Source organism: Theropithecus gelada, chromosome 2 (assembly GCF_003255815.1).
Source record: "Theropithecus gelada isolate Dixy chromosome 2, Tgel_1.0, whole genome shotgun sequence".
Lineage (NCBI taxonomy): Eukaryota > Metazoa > Chordata > Mammalia > Primates > Cercopithecidae > Theropithecus > Theropithecus gelada.
This window is the reverse complement of record NC_037669.1, coordinates 134,497,574-134,514,492: the sequence shown is the minus strand read 5'-3', so window position 1 is coordinate 134,514,492 and position 16,919 is coordinate 134,497,574. Positions and strand designations below refer to the sequence as shown.

General features: G+C 37.2%; 1 protein-coding gene across 2 annotated transcripts in view; it reads left to right on the top strand.

Annotated features, from left to right (window-relative positions):
* The first annotated feature begins 1,975 nt into the window (after positions 1 to 1,975).
* Positions 1,976 to 16,919, top strand: part of PQLC2L (PQ loop repeat containing 2 like) — a 48,459-nt gene continuing 33,515 nt past the window's right edge. For both annotated transcript variants that reach the window (XM_025377423.1, XM_025377424.1), the window contains exon 1: positions 1,976 to 2,056. In XM_025377423.1, coding sequence (XP_025233208.1) covers positions 1,976 to 2,056 — 81 coding nt within the window. The remainder of the gene's footprint in view (positions 2,057 to 16,919) is intronic.

Below are 16,919 nucleotides of genomic sequence, written 5' to 3'. Positions count from 1 at the left end.
TCCTCCGACTGTGCATTTTCAAATAGCTTGCCTTTAAGATCACTTTTGAGATCAGTGATTCACTGATTGTTCCCTCTGCTTTATCCTTTTTGCTGTTGAGAGCCTCTACAGAATTTTTTCAATTTTGCAAATGTATTTCTCAGTTCCAAGATTCTGATTTTTTCAATTATTATTTCAATCTGTTTGTTAAATGTCTGTGAGGATTTTCTAAATTTCTCTTCTGTCTGTTTTTTTTCAGAGATCACTGAATGTCATTAAAACTACTGTTTTGAAATCTTGACCGGAGAGCTCACATATCACCATCTTCTTAGGGTTAGTCACTGGTTTATTGCTCTGTCCATTTGAGGAGGTCATGGTTTCCTGATTATTGATTTTCTTGTGGATGTACATCTATATGTTCACATTGAAAGATTATTTATTCCAGTCTTCTCTCTCTAGCTTGTTTTGTTTTTATTAGATATAGATGCTTGGTGATTCTTTGTAATTTACCTTTTGAATTTCTTAATTTTTTCCCTGCTAGGTCACTGCCTCCTTTTTGATAGTAGATGATATTGAAAGCCCAGGTTTGCTCAGCTCTAACAAATGATTGGACCACTGTGTGTCCTGAGTGAGGCAGGTCTCAAGAGGGATATCCCAACAGTGTGGGAAGGCTGACTGAGTTTCATGCTCAGAGGAACTTTGGAACATACCTGCTCTAACATGGTGCTGCTCAGCAGCCATTCTGATATAGTGTCTCTTTTGGCTGAGTTACAGAGCAGTTTTCAGGGATGGGAGTGGGTGTTCCACCTTCTCCCATTGTTTCTGGCTGCCTTAAGGATATTTCTTCCTTCAGGCACTCATGATGTTTCCTGTGGGTTGAGGCAGGGACAGGCCTCCTACCAGAGAACTTAAGATGATAGAGAAGCTTGTTGTCAACCTCAGTTTCACTTTTTCTAGTGTAGAAACCATGAGTCAGGGGAAGTTTTTATGTGTTTGATGCTGGGCAGATTTCAGGGAGAGGTGTTGCAGACATGAAAATCTGATTGTCTTACCATCTGCATGGAGCTTTTTTCATTTCTCTGTGGCATGAACTGACTAGTATGCACAGTTGAGTTCTGGGATATTATTAGTTATAATCTCAGTGCTGTATATATATTTTTTGGCTTCCTGTAGTAGGAAATGAAGCCAGCTTGCTCCTATGCCACCAGCTTGGAATCCAAGGAACCAATCTCATTGAGTCCATACTGTTTTCCAAGCACAGTGTTGGTTGCTTTACATATGTTCTTGTGTTTACTCTTCACTCATAAATATGTGAATTGATGCTCAGGAGTTCACTTAATAAAATCATTTTGATAAAAAAATACCAGAGACAAAGTTTTAACCAGATCTATGTCCTATCCCCAAATTAATTCTTTGCCTTCTAAACCTTGTTGCTTTATCATTCACCCCTTCAAATAAATAATTTTCTTATGGCAGTTAAGTATTATTTGGTGCCTTATTAAGAGTAGCACCATGCCCCCCATTAATTCTGCTGAGCCATGTTGATGTTTTATGGCAGATCACAGGGAAGGGGCAGAGTGGAGTATGGGAACAAGAGTATTATCTGACTTGGAAGACTTGGGGCCTGCTTTTCCCTTTGTTCTGACACTGAGAAAAAAAACTGTCATATTACTAAGATGGGGAAAGCCAACCACAGATATCTCAGATATGGCAGTATGATGGATTTTCAGGAAAGGAGAGAAATTAACAAGACAGAAAAGTTATCTGTAGCAATTTAACAAATAGCTTTAATGAAGTGAGGAGCAAAAAAGTAAATCTATATATACTCCTTCAGCAAGTAGGCAAGGTAAGATTTAAAAAGATTTTGAGTAGATAAGATGAATAGGAGACCAGAGATTTGTACTGGGCCAGTTTGTAAAGACACAGAGATCCCTGCTTCCCATTTTGAAAATACTGTCTTCCTTACAGAGTCTTCTACATTCATGCTGTAGAAGCTATGGAAGTCGTGGGAAACTATGGAGTCAACGCTGCAAACTCAGGCACTGATAGGTCCAGAGAGCACTTGACCTGTCTTAGAAGGAATGATATTGTGATTATATACATTAGCTTTTATTTGTGGTTTCTGCCTCATAACTCCCATAGCCCTTGTTATAATGTTGGGGTGCTTTAGGCCTCAGAAGTTGGCATCAGAAAACAGAATCTCTTTCTCTGACCTTCCCCTGCTTGCCTCTCACCTACTTCTTTTTCTCCCCCCAGGCAGGCTTTTCACACTAAAAATATACTCTATCCCTTACCTTTCTGTCTAGGAGCTGATCATAAAGAAATTCTTTGACTTATCTTGTCTCATTGTGGGTCATAAAACCCTCATTTCAGAAGGAGTCCTGCTCCATATCTGAAGGAAGGAATGCTACACAGAGAGGCCATGAAGAATCTGAACAGAAAAGGCCTTGCTGAGCTTGTCCATTCAGTCTATTAGTATTAGATTATGCACTTTTTGTCCAGTCACATTTCTACACAGTTGCCAATTATGGCTGTCCAGTGAAGTCTCTATAAAAGGATCAAGAGAACAGGGTTTGGAGGACTTCCAGGTAATTGAACACATGGAGGTTCCTGGAGGGTGATGCACCCAAGAAGGCATAGAGGCTCTGTGCTCCTTCCTCCATACCTTGTCCTATGCATATCTTCTATGTGGTATACTTGGGTATCCTTTGCAATATCCTTTATAATAAACTGGTCAACATAAGTTAAATGTTCCCCTGAGTTCTGTGAGCCACTTTAGCAAATTAATGGACTCTGAGGAGGAAGTCATGGGGACCCCAGTCAGAAGAACATGTAAAGCAACCTGGAGCTTGCAATTGGCATCTGAAGGGAGAGGACAGTCTTGGGTACTAAGCCTTCAACCTGTAGAATCTGACACTATTTCCAGGTAGACAGTGTCAGAATTGAACTGAATTAGAGGACACCTAGCTGATGTCTGCACAGAATTGCTTTCTTGCTTGTTTGTTATCTGGGGACAAAAAAACACCACACATTTGGTCACACAATTCTGTGTTGTTGGTGTGACAGCAGAGGAAGGTCAATTTGTGGTTTTTCCACTCAGGGAAGGTGAAGCTCCTTCTCAGCTCCAGTCCATTGCAATTGTGGAAAGACTACTCCAGTTGCCAGATTTTCCCGTTTCTAAGAGAAGCCCAAAATTTCTACTGATATTTGGAATTGCCTCGTTTTTAGATATTGACAATAAATTTTTAAAATTTACAACCAAAGCTCAGAAAATTACCCAGTTCCAAGCTATATTTGGCCACAGCCCTCAGGTATTTGTCTGCGAAATAGATCTTAGGAGGGAAGGATGCAAAATTGAAGCTAGTAGCAGAAGAGGATCAAGAGGAGTAAGGTGTGAACTGGGTGTACTGCCTTGGCAAGGTGGCCTGTGATTCCTGGCCCAACCAGTGCCTGTTTCTGGGTTGTCGGGAAGGACCTTATCTTAGATCCTAGTTTCTAAGCCCCTCTCCTACCCAAGGTGGATCCCAAGGCAGCCCTCCACTGTCTGGCTTTAGATAAGACCCTACAGCAAAAAGCCAATGGATGACTCTCTCAGACCTATTGTTATCTATATGTGATCTTCAAGGCTGTGGTAGAGAATTCCCTTGTAAATGGAATGCAAAAGCAAGTGGGAAAATTTTCTTTTTTCTCTGTCAGTCAATAGTGATCATTAGCCTTCTCCCCATCCCACAGAATGCCTCTTCCTTGCAAGAACCAGATACTGTCGCCTGGAACCTTGTGTGACGGAGATGAGGTATGTACTGAGGTGCCCTAGAATAAAGAAAAGTGGAAATCTCTCTGGATGAGATCCTCATGCTAAACTGTAGCCCAATAACTGGCAACACTGACCACAGGAGTAGAAATGTTGATGATGCTCGATTTACATTGTCTGTCATTGATGTCTGTGTGCTTGGCAATTTGTACATGGTGATCAGACATCACCAGGTCTCATACCTGCACCCTATTATGAGTTCAAGACTCCCATGAAGTCAGTGAGAAGAATAGAAAGTAGGATGCTATATGATATTTGAATAGTATAGCACAGAGTATAAAATGATTTTTTGTGTGAGATGAAAATTCTTTATCTGATACTTCTAACTTTGTCTTAATTAATGTCTTTCATTCAGTGACTTATGTTAAGTTTGCTCTTACATGGTGTGAGGAAATTGTGAAAGTGTGTTTTTTTTTAAGCAAGGGAGAGAGTCGGTATAGAATTTTTGGTAAGTACTATTTACCTTTTTGGTGTTTGAATGATTTTGATCATCAGCATAAAGATTGCGATCTGCCAAGATTGGATTTTATTTAGAATTTCTGGGAAAATACTAATGTATTTTCCCATATAACATTCCTGTGGAAGGAGTGCTATAGAAGTTTTTACAGAAACCTGTTTAGCACTTTAAATGCCAGTGGATTTTTTAAGGGTGACCTAAACTATCAACAACCACAACAAAATCTGTTTTGCCACCCTACCATGGTGGCTGTGTAATTTGTAGATGAATCCTGGTCAGAAAGCTGGACTGACATCTAAATATAAGTATATTCTTTGATGCCTAAATTGCATCTTGAATTTCTAACAACAGGATGGCACATATGAAATATTTGCAAGAGCTTACTAACATGCTTCATAGACTAGCATTTACTGGCTGTGGTGGACAGGTAATTGCTGTGTGTGATGTGTGAGATGTGTGAGCTTTCTCCTTTTATACTAGCAAACAATTTAGAAGAGTTTAGAAAGACTGAAACTGCCTGAATATTTGCGTCTGAATGAGAGTTTTGGAATAAGACTGGTTTTTTTTTTTTTTTAAGAAAAAGATATTTAATAACAAAATTATATCCCAATTCTTGTAACAAAAGTCCAAAAGTCAATGGAAATTAATTTTTCTGTCCTCTGTACCCTTCGTACCATTTTTTTTTTTTAAAGAAAACTGTTTTTATTAGAGAATAGAAAAACAACAGGGTCAAAAACACCAAAAGATAATTCTTTGAAGAATTCAACAAAAGCGATGAACCTTTAGCTAAACAGACTAAAAAAAGAAGAGAAGATACAAATAAATAAAATCAGAAATTAAAGTGGGAATATTGCTACTTACCTTATAGGAATAAAAATAATTACCGGAAAATAGTGTGGGCAATTGTAGGCCACCAAATTAAATAGGCTGGATGAAATGGACAAATTCCTAAAAACACACAATCTACCAAAACTGACTCAGAAAATGTTAAAATTCTGAACATATCTATAACAAGTAAAGAGATTGAATCAGTAATCAAAGTTGTTTACTTTTCAACAAAGAAAAGTCCAGGATTGAATGACCACACTGGGGAATTCTACCAAGCACTTAAAGAGCATTGACATCGGTTCTTTTCAAATTTTTCCAAAACACAGAAGAGGAGGGAACTAACTCATCTTGTGAAACCCATATTACCCTGATAGCAGAGCCAGACAAAGATAACCACAAGAAAAGAAAACTAGACATCAATGCCCCCTCTGAATACAGATACAAAAGTCATTAACAAAATACTAGCAATCTGAATTCAACAGCATATTGAAAAGATTATACACCATGGCCAAGGGGGATTTATCGCAGGAAGGCAAGGGTGGGTCAACGTAAAATTCAATGTAATTTTACATTGAAAATTAATCAGTGTAATACACCATGCTAATAGAACAAAGGAAAAATGCCACATGATCATCTCAATTGATGTAAAAAAAAAAAACGCATTTGACATAATCCAAAACACTTTCATCATGAAGATACTCAGACAGCTAGAAACACTGGGGAACTTACTTAATATAATAAAGGGAATTTATGAAAAATGCTCAAAGGTGAAAGACTGAAAACTTTACCTCTAAGACCAGAAATAAGACAAGGATGTCCAATTTCACCACTACTGTTCAAAATTGTACTGGAAGATCTAGCTAGGTCAATTAGGCAAGAAAAAGAAGTAAAAGGCATCCAAATTGGAAAGAAAGGAAGGCATCCAAACTATCTTTTTTTTTTACAGATGACATGATTCTATGTATATAGAAAACTTTTAAAATACTACTATAGCTAATAAATGAGTTACCAAAATCTCAGGGTACAAAATCAACACCAAAATTAGTGTGTTTCTACACAACAGCAATGCACAATCTGAAAAGGAAATTAAGAAAATAATTCCATTTACAACAGCTTCCAAAGGAATAAAATACCTAGGAATAAATTTAACCATGGAAATAAAAGACTCGTACACTGAAAATTACAAAACATTGCTGAAACAAATCAAAGAAGAACTAAATAAATGAAAGGACTATGTTCATGAATTAAAATGCTTAATATTGTTAAGATGCAATACTACCCAAAGTGATCTACAAATTCAATGAAATTCTTATGAATATTTTAACAGCCTTTTTTTAAATTCACGGAAATGAGAAAGTTAATCCTTAAAACCATATAGAACTGCAAGGAGCTCCAAAATGCCAAACAATATTGAAAAAGAAGAATAAAGTTGGAGGACTCATAATTTCTGACTTCAAAACTTAACTGTAAAGCTACAGTGATTAAAAAAAACCCTGTAGTACCAGTATAAAGTAGACATAAAAAATCAATGGAAATAAACCAATACATAGATGGCTAATTGATTTTTGACAAGGGTGCCAAGACTATTCAACAGGAAAAGAATGGTATCTTCAATAATGTTTCTGGGACAAGTACACATGCATACACAAAAATGAAATTGGACCCCTACTTTACACCATATATAAAAATTAACTCAAGATGGATCAATGGCCTGCATGTAAGTGCAAAACCTTAATACTCTTAGATGAAAACATTAGGGTAAGTTTTTATGGCCTTGGGCTCAATAATGGATTTTTAGATAGGACACCAAAACTTGAGCAAGCAAAGAAAAATGAAATAAATTGACCTTCATAAAAATTAAAATCCTTTGTGCATCCATGAATATTATCAAGAAAATGAAGACAATTCATAGGATGGGAGAAAATATTTGCCAGTCATATATCTTATAAGGGTCTAGTATCTATATTACATAAAGAACTCTTACAACTCAAAAAGAAAAAGACAGACAGCCCATTTTTTAAGTGGCCAAAGGACTTGAATAGATATTTCTCTAAAAGAATATACAAATGTTGAAGAGGTCCTTTACATCCTTTGTAAGTTGGATTCCTAGGTATTTTATTCTCTTTGAAGCAATTGTGAATGGAAGTTCATTCATGATTTGGCTCTCTGTTTGTCTGTTACTGGTGTATAAGAATGGTTGTGATTTTTGCACATTAATTTTGTATCCTGAGACTTTGCCGAAATTGCTTATCAGCTTAAGGAGATTTTGGGCTGAGATAATGGGGTTTTCTAAATATACAATCATGTCATCTGCAAAGAGGGACAGTTTGACTTCTTCTTTTCCTAACTGAATACCCTTGATTTCTTTCTCTTGCCTGATTGCCCTAGCCAGAACTTCCAACACCATGTTGAATAGGAGTGGTGAGAGAGGGCATCCTTGTCTTGTGCCAGTTTTCAAAGGGAATTTTTCCAGTTTTTGCCCATTCAGTATGATATTGGCTGTGGGTTTGTCATAAATAGCTCTTATTATTTTGAAGTACGTTCCTTCAATATCGAATTTATTGAGCGTTTTTTAGCATGAAGGGCTGTTGAATTTTGTCAAAAGCCTCTTCTGCATCTATTGAGATAATCATGTGGTTCTTGTCTTTGGTTCTGTTTATATGCTGGATTATGTTTATTGATTTGCGAATGTTGAACCAACCTTGCATCCCAGGGATGAAGCCCACTTGATCATGGTGGATAAGCTTTTTGATGTGCTGCTGAATCCGGTTTGCCAGTATTTTATTGAGGATTTTTGCATCGATGTTCATCAGGGTCTAAAATTCTCTTTTTTTGTTGTGTCTCTGCCAGGCTTTGGTATCAGGATGATGTTGGCCTCATAAAATGAGTTAGGGAGGATTCCCTCTCTTTCTATTGATTGGAATAGTTTCAGAAGGAATGGTACCAGCTCCTCCTTGTACCTCTGGTAGAATTCAGCTGTGAATCCATCTGGTCCTGGACTTTTTTTCATTGGTAGGCTATTAATTGTTGCCTCAATTTCAGAGCCTGCTATTGGTCTATTCAGGGATTCAACTTCTTCCTGGTTTAGTCTTGGAAGAGTGTAAGTGTCCAGGAAATTATCCATTTCTTCTAGATTTTCTAGTTTATTTGCGTAGAGGTGTTTATAGTATTCTCTGATGGTAGTTTGTATTTCTGTGGGGTCGGTGGTGATATCCCCTTTATCATTTTTTATTGTGTCTATTTGATTCTTCTCTCTTTTCCTCTTTATTAGTCTTGCTAGTGGTCTGTCAATTTTGTTGATCTTTTCAAAAAACCAACTCCTGGATTCATTGATTTTTTGGAGGGTTTTTTGTGTATATCTCCTTCAGTTCTGCTCTGATCTTAGTTATTTCTTGCCTTCTGCTAGCTTTTGAATGTGCAAACCACTGCTCAGTGAAATAAAAGAGGACACAAACAAATGGAAGAACATTCCATGCTCATGGATAGGAAGAATCAATATCGTGAAAATGGCCATACTGCCCAAGGTTATTTATAGATTCAATGCCATCCCCATCAAGCTACCAATGAGTTTCTTCACCGAATTGGAAAAAACTGCTTTAAAGTTCATATGGAACCAAAAAAGAGCCCTCATTGCCAAGACAATCCTAAGTCAAAAGAACAAAGCTGGAGGCATCACGCTACCTGATGTCAAACTATACTACAAGGCTACAGTAACCAAAACAGCATAGTACTGGTACCAAAACAGAGATATAGACCAATGGAACAGAACAGAGTCCTCAGAAATAATACCACACATCTACAGCCATCTGATCTTTGACAGACCTGAGAGAAACAAGAAATGGGGAAAGGATTCCCTATTTAATAAATGGTGCTGGGAAAATTGGTTAGCCATAAGTAGAAAGCTGAAACTGGATCCTTTCCTTACTCCTTATACGAAAATTAATTCAAGATGGATTAGAGACTTAAATGTTAGACCTAATACCATAAAAAAACCCTAGAAGAAAACCTAGGTAGTACCATTCAGGACATAGGCATGGGCAAAGACTTCATGTCTAAAACACCAAAAGCAATGGCAACAAAAGCCATAATTGACAAATGGGATCTAATTAAACTAAAGAGCTTCTGCACAGCAAAAGAAACTACCATCAGACTGAACAGGCAACCTACAGAATGGGAGAACATTTTTGCAATCTACTCATCTGACAAAGGGCTAATATCCAGAACCTACAAAGAACTCAAACAAATTTACAAGGAAAAAACAAACAACCCCATCAAAAAGTGGGCAAAGGATATGAACAGACATTTCTCCAAAGAAGACATGCATACAGCCAACAGACACATGAAAAAATGTTCATCATCACTGGCCATCAGAGAAATGTAAATCAAAACCACAATGAGATACCATCTCACAGCAGTTAGAATGGCAATCATTAAAAAGTCAGGAAACAACAGGTGCTGGAGAGGATGTGGAGAAATAGGAACACTTTTACACTGTTGGTGGGATTGTAAACTGGTTCAACCATTGTGGAAAACAGTATGGCGATTCCTCAAGGATCTAGAACTAGATGTACCATATGACCCAGCCATCCCATTACTGGGTATATACCCAAAGGATTATAAATCATGCTGCTATAAAGACACATGCACACGTATGTTTATTGCAGCACTATTCACAATAGCAAAGACTTGGAATCAACCCAAATGTCCATCAGTGACAGACTGGATTAAGAAAATGTGGCACATATATACCATGGAATACTATGCAGCCATTAAAAAGGATGAGTTCGTGTCCTTTGTAGGGACATGGATGCTGCTGGAAACCATCATTCTTAGCAAACTATCACAAGAACAGAAAACCAAACACCGCATGTTCTCACTCACAGGTGGGAACTGAACAATGAGACCACTTGGACTCTGGAAGGGGAACATCACGCACCGGGGCCTATCATGGGGAGGGGGTAGGGGGGAGGGATTGCATTGGGAGTTATACCTGATGTAAATGACGAGTTGATGGGTGCTGACGAGTTGATGGGTGCAGCACAGCAACATGGCACAAGTATACATATGTAACAAACCTGCACGTTATGCACATGTACCCTAGAACTTAAAGTATAACAATAATAATAAATAAATAAATTTTAAAAAAAATTGTGGTCCAAAAAAAAAAAAGAATGTAGAAATGTTCGAAAAGCGCTTGAAAAGATATTCAAAATCCTTCATCATTAGTCATTAGGGAAATGCAAATCAAAACCACAATAAGATAGCATTTCACATCCACTAGGAAGACTATAGTTTAAAAAAATGGAAAGTAGCAAGTGTGGACAAAAATGTGGGGCACTACTATTTGGCTGGTGGGAATGAAAAATGGTTTAGCCACTTTGGAAAACATTTTGGTTGTTCCTCATAAAAATAAGTAGATTCACCATATGACCCAACAATTCCACTCCTGGATATAAATGCCAAGGAATTTAAAATAGGTGTTCAAACAAATCTATGTACAGACATGTCCACAGCAACACTATTCACAATAGCCAAAAGGTGGAAATAACCCAAATGTTCATCAACAGACAATGGATAAACAAATTGTCATGTATGCATACAATTGGATATTATTCTGCTATAAAAAAGAATGAAGTGTTGATACATGCTACAATGTGGATGAACCTTATCAGCATTATGCTAAGTGAAAGAAGCCAGACACAAAATGTCCCATACTATATGACTTTATTTATATGAAATATTCAGAATAAGTAGATCCATAGAGATAGAAAACAGATTGGTGGTTGCCAGGGGCAGTAGGTAAGATGGGGAATGAGGAATTACTACTTAATGGGCATGGAATTTCTTTTGCATGGTGAAAATATTTTGGAACTAGATAAAGAATACAGTTGCTCATCATCATGAATATACAGGAAACCAGTAAGTTGTACGCTTTAAAATGGCTAACTTTACATTATGTGAATTTTACCTCAATTTTAAAAAATCTATTTAGGTATGATTCTCATGTACTAAAATGCACCCAATTTAAATGCATGTCAATAAATTTTGACATATATGCAATTTCATGTAACAACCACGTCAATCAAAATATAGAACATTTCTATTCACCTGAAGTTTCTTTGTGCTCCTTTTCAGTCATACTACCACCTTGAAACTCCTAGGCGGACACTGATCTTTTTTTCTCATACCATAGATTAGTTTTTCTTATACTAAAACGTTTATAAATCAAGTATGTGTATACTATTTGAAGGCTAACTTCTTTCACAGTATGTATTTGAGATTTGTCCATTTTGTTGATATATCAGTAATTCATTCCTTTTTAATCCTAAACAGATTCCCTTGTATGACTAAGACACATTTTTTTTTTTTTTACTCAGTTATCTATTTGTGTTGTTTCCAATTTTTGGCAATTATGAATAAAACTTTAATGAACATCTGTGTACAACTCTGTGGTGGATATGTTTTTATTTCTTTTGGGTAAATTCCTACAAGTGGAATTGCCAGGTTGAAGGTAAGTATATGTATGTTTACCTTTTTTTTTTTTTTTTTTTTCTGAGACAGAGTCTCATTCTGTTGCCCAGCCAGGCTGGAGTGCAATAGCATGATCGCAGTTCACTGCAACCTCTGCCTCCTGGGTTCAAGAGATTCTTGTGCTTCAGACTCCTGAGTAGCTGGAATTACATGCATGTGCCACCAGCCCAGTTAATTTTTGTAATTTTAATAGAAACAGTGTTTCGCCATGTTGGCCAGGCTGGTCTCGAACTTTTGGCTTCAAGTGATCCATGCACCTTGGCCTCCCAAAGTGCTGGGATTACAGGTGTGAGCCACCATGCCCAGCCTGCTTTATTTATTTATTTTTTTAAGCCAGCCTTTTTTCTGAGTACTTGAAACATTTTACACTCCATCAGTTGGGTATGAGTGTCATATGTTCCAAATCCTCACCAAGAGTTGGTATGATCAGTCTTTAATTTGAGACATCATAATAGGTGGGTAGTTGTATCTCATTGTGGTTTTAATTTGCATTTCTATAATGTTATATGATGTTGAGCATATTTTCACATTCATTTGCTATCCATATGTCTTCTTTGGTGAAGTATCTGTTCAAATCTTTGGCTCATTTTATGATTTTTTTATTATTGAGTTTTAAAAGCCTTTTATATATTCTGGCTACAAGTTCTTTATTCAATATGGGATTATTCAAATATTTTCTCCCAATTTATGGCTTGTCTTTTCCCTCTGTTGAAAGTATTTCAAAGAGCAGATGTTCTTAGTTTTAGTGGAGGCCAATTTATCTTTTTTTTTTTCTTCTACATTGTGATTTTGATGTCTTATCCAAGAAATCTTTGCCTAATTCAGCATCACAAATATATTATTCTGTGTTTTTTTCTAGACGTTTCATAGTTTTAGGTTTTACATTTGACCTGTGAGGTATTTGGAATTAATGTTTGTATAGAGTATGAAGTGGATGGAAGTTTCTCTGTGTATAAAGTATCTGGGTTATTTTTTGTTGTTATCTTTCCTGGCAGCTTTTAAGAATTTTTTCTCATTATTTTTATTACTGGTTTGTAGCATTGTGATTTTGATATGCCTTAGTGTGGTTTTCTTTTATTTTACTGCTTGTAGTTTTTTGGTTCTTGAATTTGTGGACTGACATTTGTAATCATGCTGTTGTAAGAGATATTGATACTTTAATTTCAATTTTCAATTATTTGTTTCTGGTGTGTAAAAATAAAATTTGATTTTTATATATTGATCTTGTACCCTGCAATATACTAAACTGACTTGTTAGTTCTAGTAGTGTTTTCATGGATTCTGTAAGTTTTCCTTTAGAGAGAAACAAACCCATTGTCTGTGGACAAAGACACTTTACATCTTCCTTTACATTCTGTTTGTCTTTAATTTCTTTTTCTTGCATTATAGCACTGGCTCCAACCTCTGTTATCCTCTTAAATAGAAGTGGTGAGACCAGATTTCCTCACCTTGTTCCTGATGTTACAGGGAGCAGTTTTTTGTATGGTCCTAATTTTGCCTCATTATTAAGGCAAAACTTTTCTTAGTATTCTACCCAATGTGTTGTAAGTTATCAGGTTTTCCAGTCTGAATAGTGCAAACATGCACTAGTCCTGGCTCTGCTGGAGTTCCAGAGATTTTTCCTTCTAATCTTTTTCTTTTTTTATACTTTAAATTCTAGGGTACATGTGCACAACGTGCAGGTTTGTTACATATGTATACATGTGCCATGTTGGTGTGCTGCACCCATTAACTCATCATTTACATTAGGTATATCTCCTAATACTATCCCTCCCCACCCCCTCCCCACAACAGGACCCAGTGTGTGATGATCCCCTTCCTGTGTCCAAGTGATCTCGTTGTTCAGTTCCCACCTATGAGTGAGAACATGCGGTGTTTGGTTTTCTGTTCTTGTGATAGTTTGCTGAGAATGATGGTTTCCAGTGGCATCCATGTCCCTACAAAGGACATGAACTCATCCTTTCTTATGGCTGCATAGTATTCCATGGTGTATATGTGCCACATTGTCTTAATCCAGTCTGTCACTGATGGACATTTGGGTTGATTCCAAGTCTGTGCTATTGTGAATAGTGCTGCAATAAACACACGTATGCACGTGTCCTTATAGCAGCATGACTTACAATCCTTTGGGTATATCCCCAGTAATGGGATGGCTGGGTCAAATGATATTTCTAGTTCTACATCCTTGAGGAATCGCCACACTGTTTCCACAATGGTTGAACTAGTTTACAGTCCCACCAACAGTGTAAAAGTGTTCCTATTTCTCCACATCCTCTCCAGCACCTGTTGTTTCCTGATTTTTTTTTTTTTATTATTATACTTTAAGTTCTAGGGTACATGTGCACAACATGCAGGTTTGTTACATATGTATACTTGTGCCATGTTGGTGTGCTGCACCCATCAACTCGTGAGCACCCATCAACTCATCATTTACATCAGGTATAACTCCGAATGCTATCACTCCCTCTTCCCCCCTCCCCTAATAGGCCCCGGTGTGTGATGTTCCCCTTCTAGAGTCCAAGTGATCTCATTGTTCAATTCCCACCTATGAGTGAGAACATGCGGTGTTTGGTTTTCTGTTCTTGTGATAGTTTGCTAAGAATGATGGTTTCCAGCTGCATCCATGTCCCTACAAAGGACACAAACTCATCCTTTTTTATGGCTGCATAGTATTCCATGGTGTATATGTGCCACATTTTCTTAATCCAGTCTGTCACTGATGGACATTTGGGTTGATTCCAAGTCTGTGCTATTGTGAATAGTGCTGCAATAAACATATGTGTGCATGTGTCTTTATAGCAGCATGATTTATAATCCTTTGGATATATCCCCAGTAATGGGATGGCTGGGTCATACAGTATTTCTAGTTCTAGATCCTTGAGGAATCGCCATACTGTTTTCCACAATGGTTGAACCAGTTTACAATCCCACCAACAGTGTAAAAGTGTTCCTATTTCTCCACATCCTCTCCAGCACCTGTTGTTTCCTGACTTTTTAATGATTGCCATTCTAACTGCTGTGAGATGGTATCTCATTGTGGTTTTGATTTACATTTCTCTGATGGCCAGTGATGATGAACATTTTTTCATGTGTCTGTTGGCTGTATGCATGTCTTCTTTGGAGAAATGTCTGTTCATATCCTTTGCCCACTTTTTGATGGGGTTGTTTGTTTTTTCCTTGTAAATTTGTTTGAGTTCTTTGTAGGTTCTGGATATTAGCCCTTTGTCAGATGAGTAGATTGCAAAAATGTTCTCCCATTCTGTAGGTTGCCTGTTCAGTCTGATGGTAGTTTCTTTTGCTGTGCAGAAGCTCTTTAGTTTAATTAGATCCCATTTGTCAATTATGGTTTTTGTTGCCATTGCTTTTGGTGTTTTAGACATGAAGTCTTTGCCCATGCCTATGTCCTGAATGGTACTACCTAGGTTTTCCTCTAGGGTTTTTATGGTATTAGGTCTAACATTTAAGTCTCTAATCCATCTTGAATTAATTTTCGTATAAGGAGTAAGGAAAGGATCCAGTTTCAGCTTTCTACTTATGGCTAGCCAATTTTCCCAGCACCATTTATTAAATAGGGAATCCTTTCCCATTTCTTGTTTCTCTCAGGTTTGTCAAAGATCAGATGGCTGTAGATGTGTGGTATTATTTCTGAGGACTCTGTTCTGTTCCATTGGTCTATATCTCTGTTTTGGTACCAGTACCATGCTGTTTTGGTTACTGTAGCCTTATAGTACAGTTTGAAGTCAGGTAGCGTGATGCCTCCAGCTTTGTTCTTTTGACTTAGGATTGTCTTGGCAATGCAGGGTCTTTTTTGGTTCCATATGAACTTTAAAGCAGTTTTTTCCAATTCGGTGAAGAAAGTCATTGGTAGCTTGATGGGGATGGCATTGAATCTATAGATTATCTTGGGTAGTATGGCCATTTTCATGATATTGATTCTTCCTATCCATAAGCATGGAATGTTCTTCCATTTGTTTGTGTCCTCTTTTATTTCACTGAGCAGTGGTTTGTAGTTCTCCTTGAAGAGGTCCTTTACATCCCTTGTAAGTTGGATTCCTAGGTATTTTATTGTCTTTGAAGCAATTATGAATGGAAATTCATTCATGATTTGGCTCTCTGTTTGTTTGTTACTGGTGTATAAGAATGCTTGTGGTTTTTGCACATTGATTTTGTATCCTGAGACTTTGCTGAAGTTGCTTATCAGCTTAAGGAGATTTTGGGCTGAGATGATGGGGTTTTCTAAATATACAATCATGTCATCTGCAAACAGGGACAATTTGACTTCTTCTTTTCCTAACTGAATATCCTTTATTTCTTTCTCTTGCCTGATTGCCCTAGCCAGAACTTCCAACACCATGTTGAATAGGAGTGGTGAGAGAGGGCATCCCTATCTTGTGCCAGTTTTCAAAGGGAATGCTTCCAGTTTTTGCCCATTCAGTATGATATTGGCTGTGGGTTTGTCATAAATAGCTCTTATTATTTTGAGATACGTTCCATCGATACCAAATTTATTGAGTTTTTAGCATGAAGGGCTGTTGAATTTTGTCAAAGGCTTTTTCTGCATCTATTGAGATAATCCTGTGGTTTTTGTCTTTGGTTCTGTTTATATGCTGGATTACATTTATTGATTTGCATATGTTGAACCAGCCTTGCATACCAGGGATGAAGCCCACTTGATCATGGTGGATAAGCTTTTTGATGTGCTGCTGGATTTGGTTTGCCAATATTTTATTGACGATTTTTGCATCGATGTTCATTAGGGATATTGGTCTAAAATTCTCGTTTTTTGTTGTGTCTCTGCCAGGCTTTGGTATCAGGATGATGTTGGCCTCATAAAATGAGTTAGGGAGGATTCTCTCTTTTTCTATTGATTGGAATAGTTTCAGAAGGAATGGTACCAACTCCTCCTTGTACCTCCGGTAGAATTCGGCTGTGAATCCGTCTGGTCCTGGACTTTTCTCGATTGGTAGGCTATTAATTATTGCCTCAATTTCAGAGCCTGCTATTGGTCTATTCAGGGATTCAACTTCTTCCTGGTTTAGTCTTGGGAGAGTGTACGTGTCCAGGAAATTATCCATTTCTTCTAGGTTTTCTAGTTTATTTGCATAGAGGTGTTTATAGTATTCTCTGATGGTAGTTTGTATTTCTATGGTGTCGGTGGTGATATCACCTTTATCATTTTTTATTGCATCTATTTGATTCTTCTCTCTTTTCTTCTTTATTAGTCTTGCTAGCGGTCTATCAATTTTGTTGATTTTTTCAAAAAACCAGCTCCTGGATTCATTGATTTTTTGGAGGGTTTTTTGTGTCTCTATC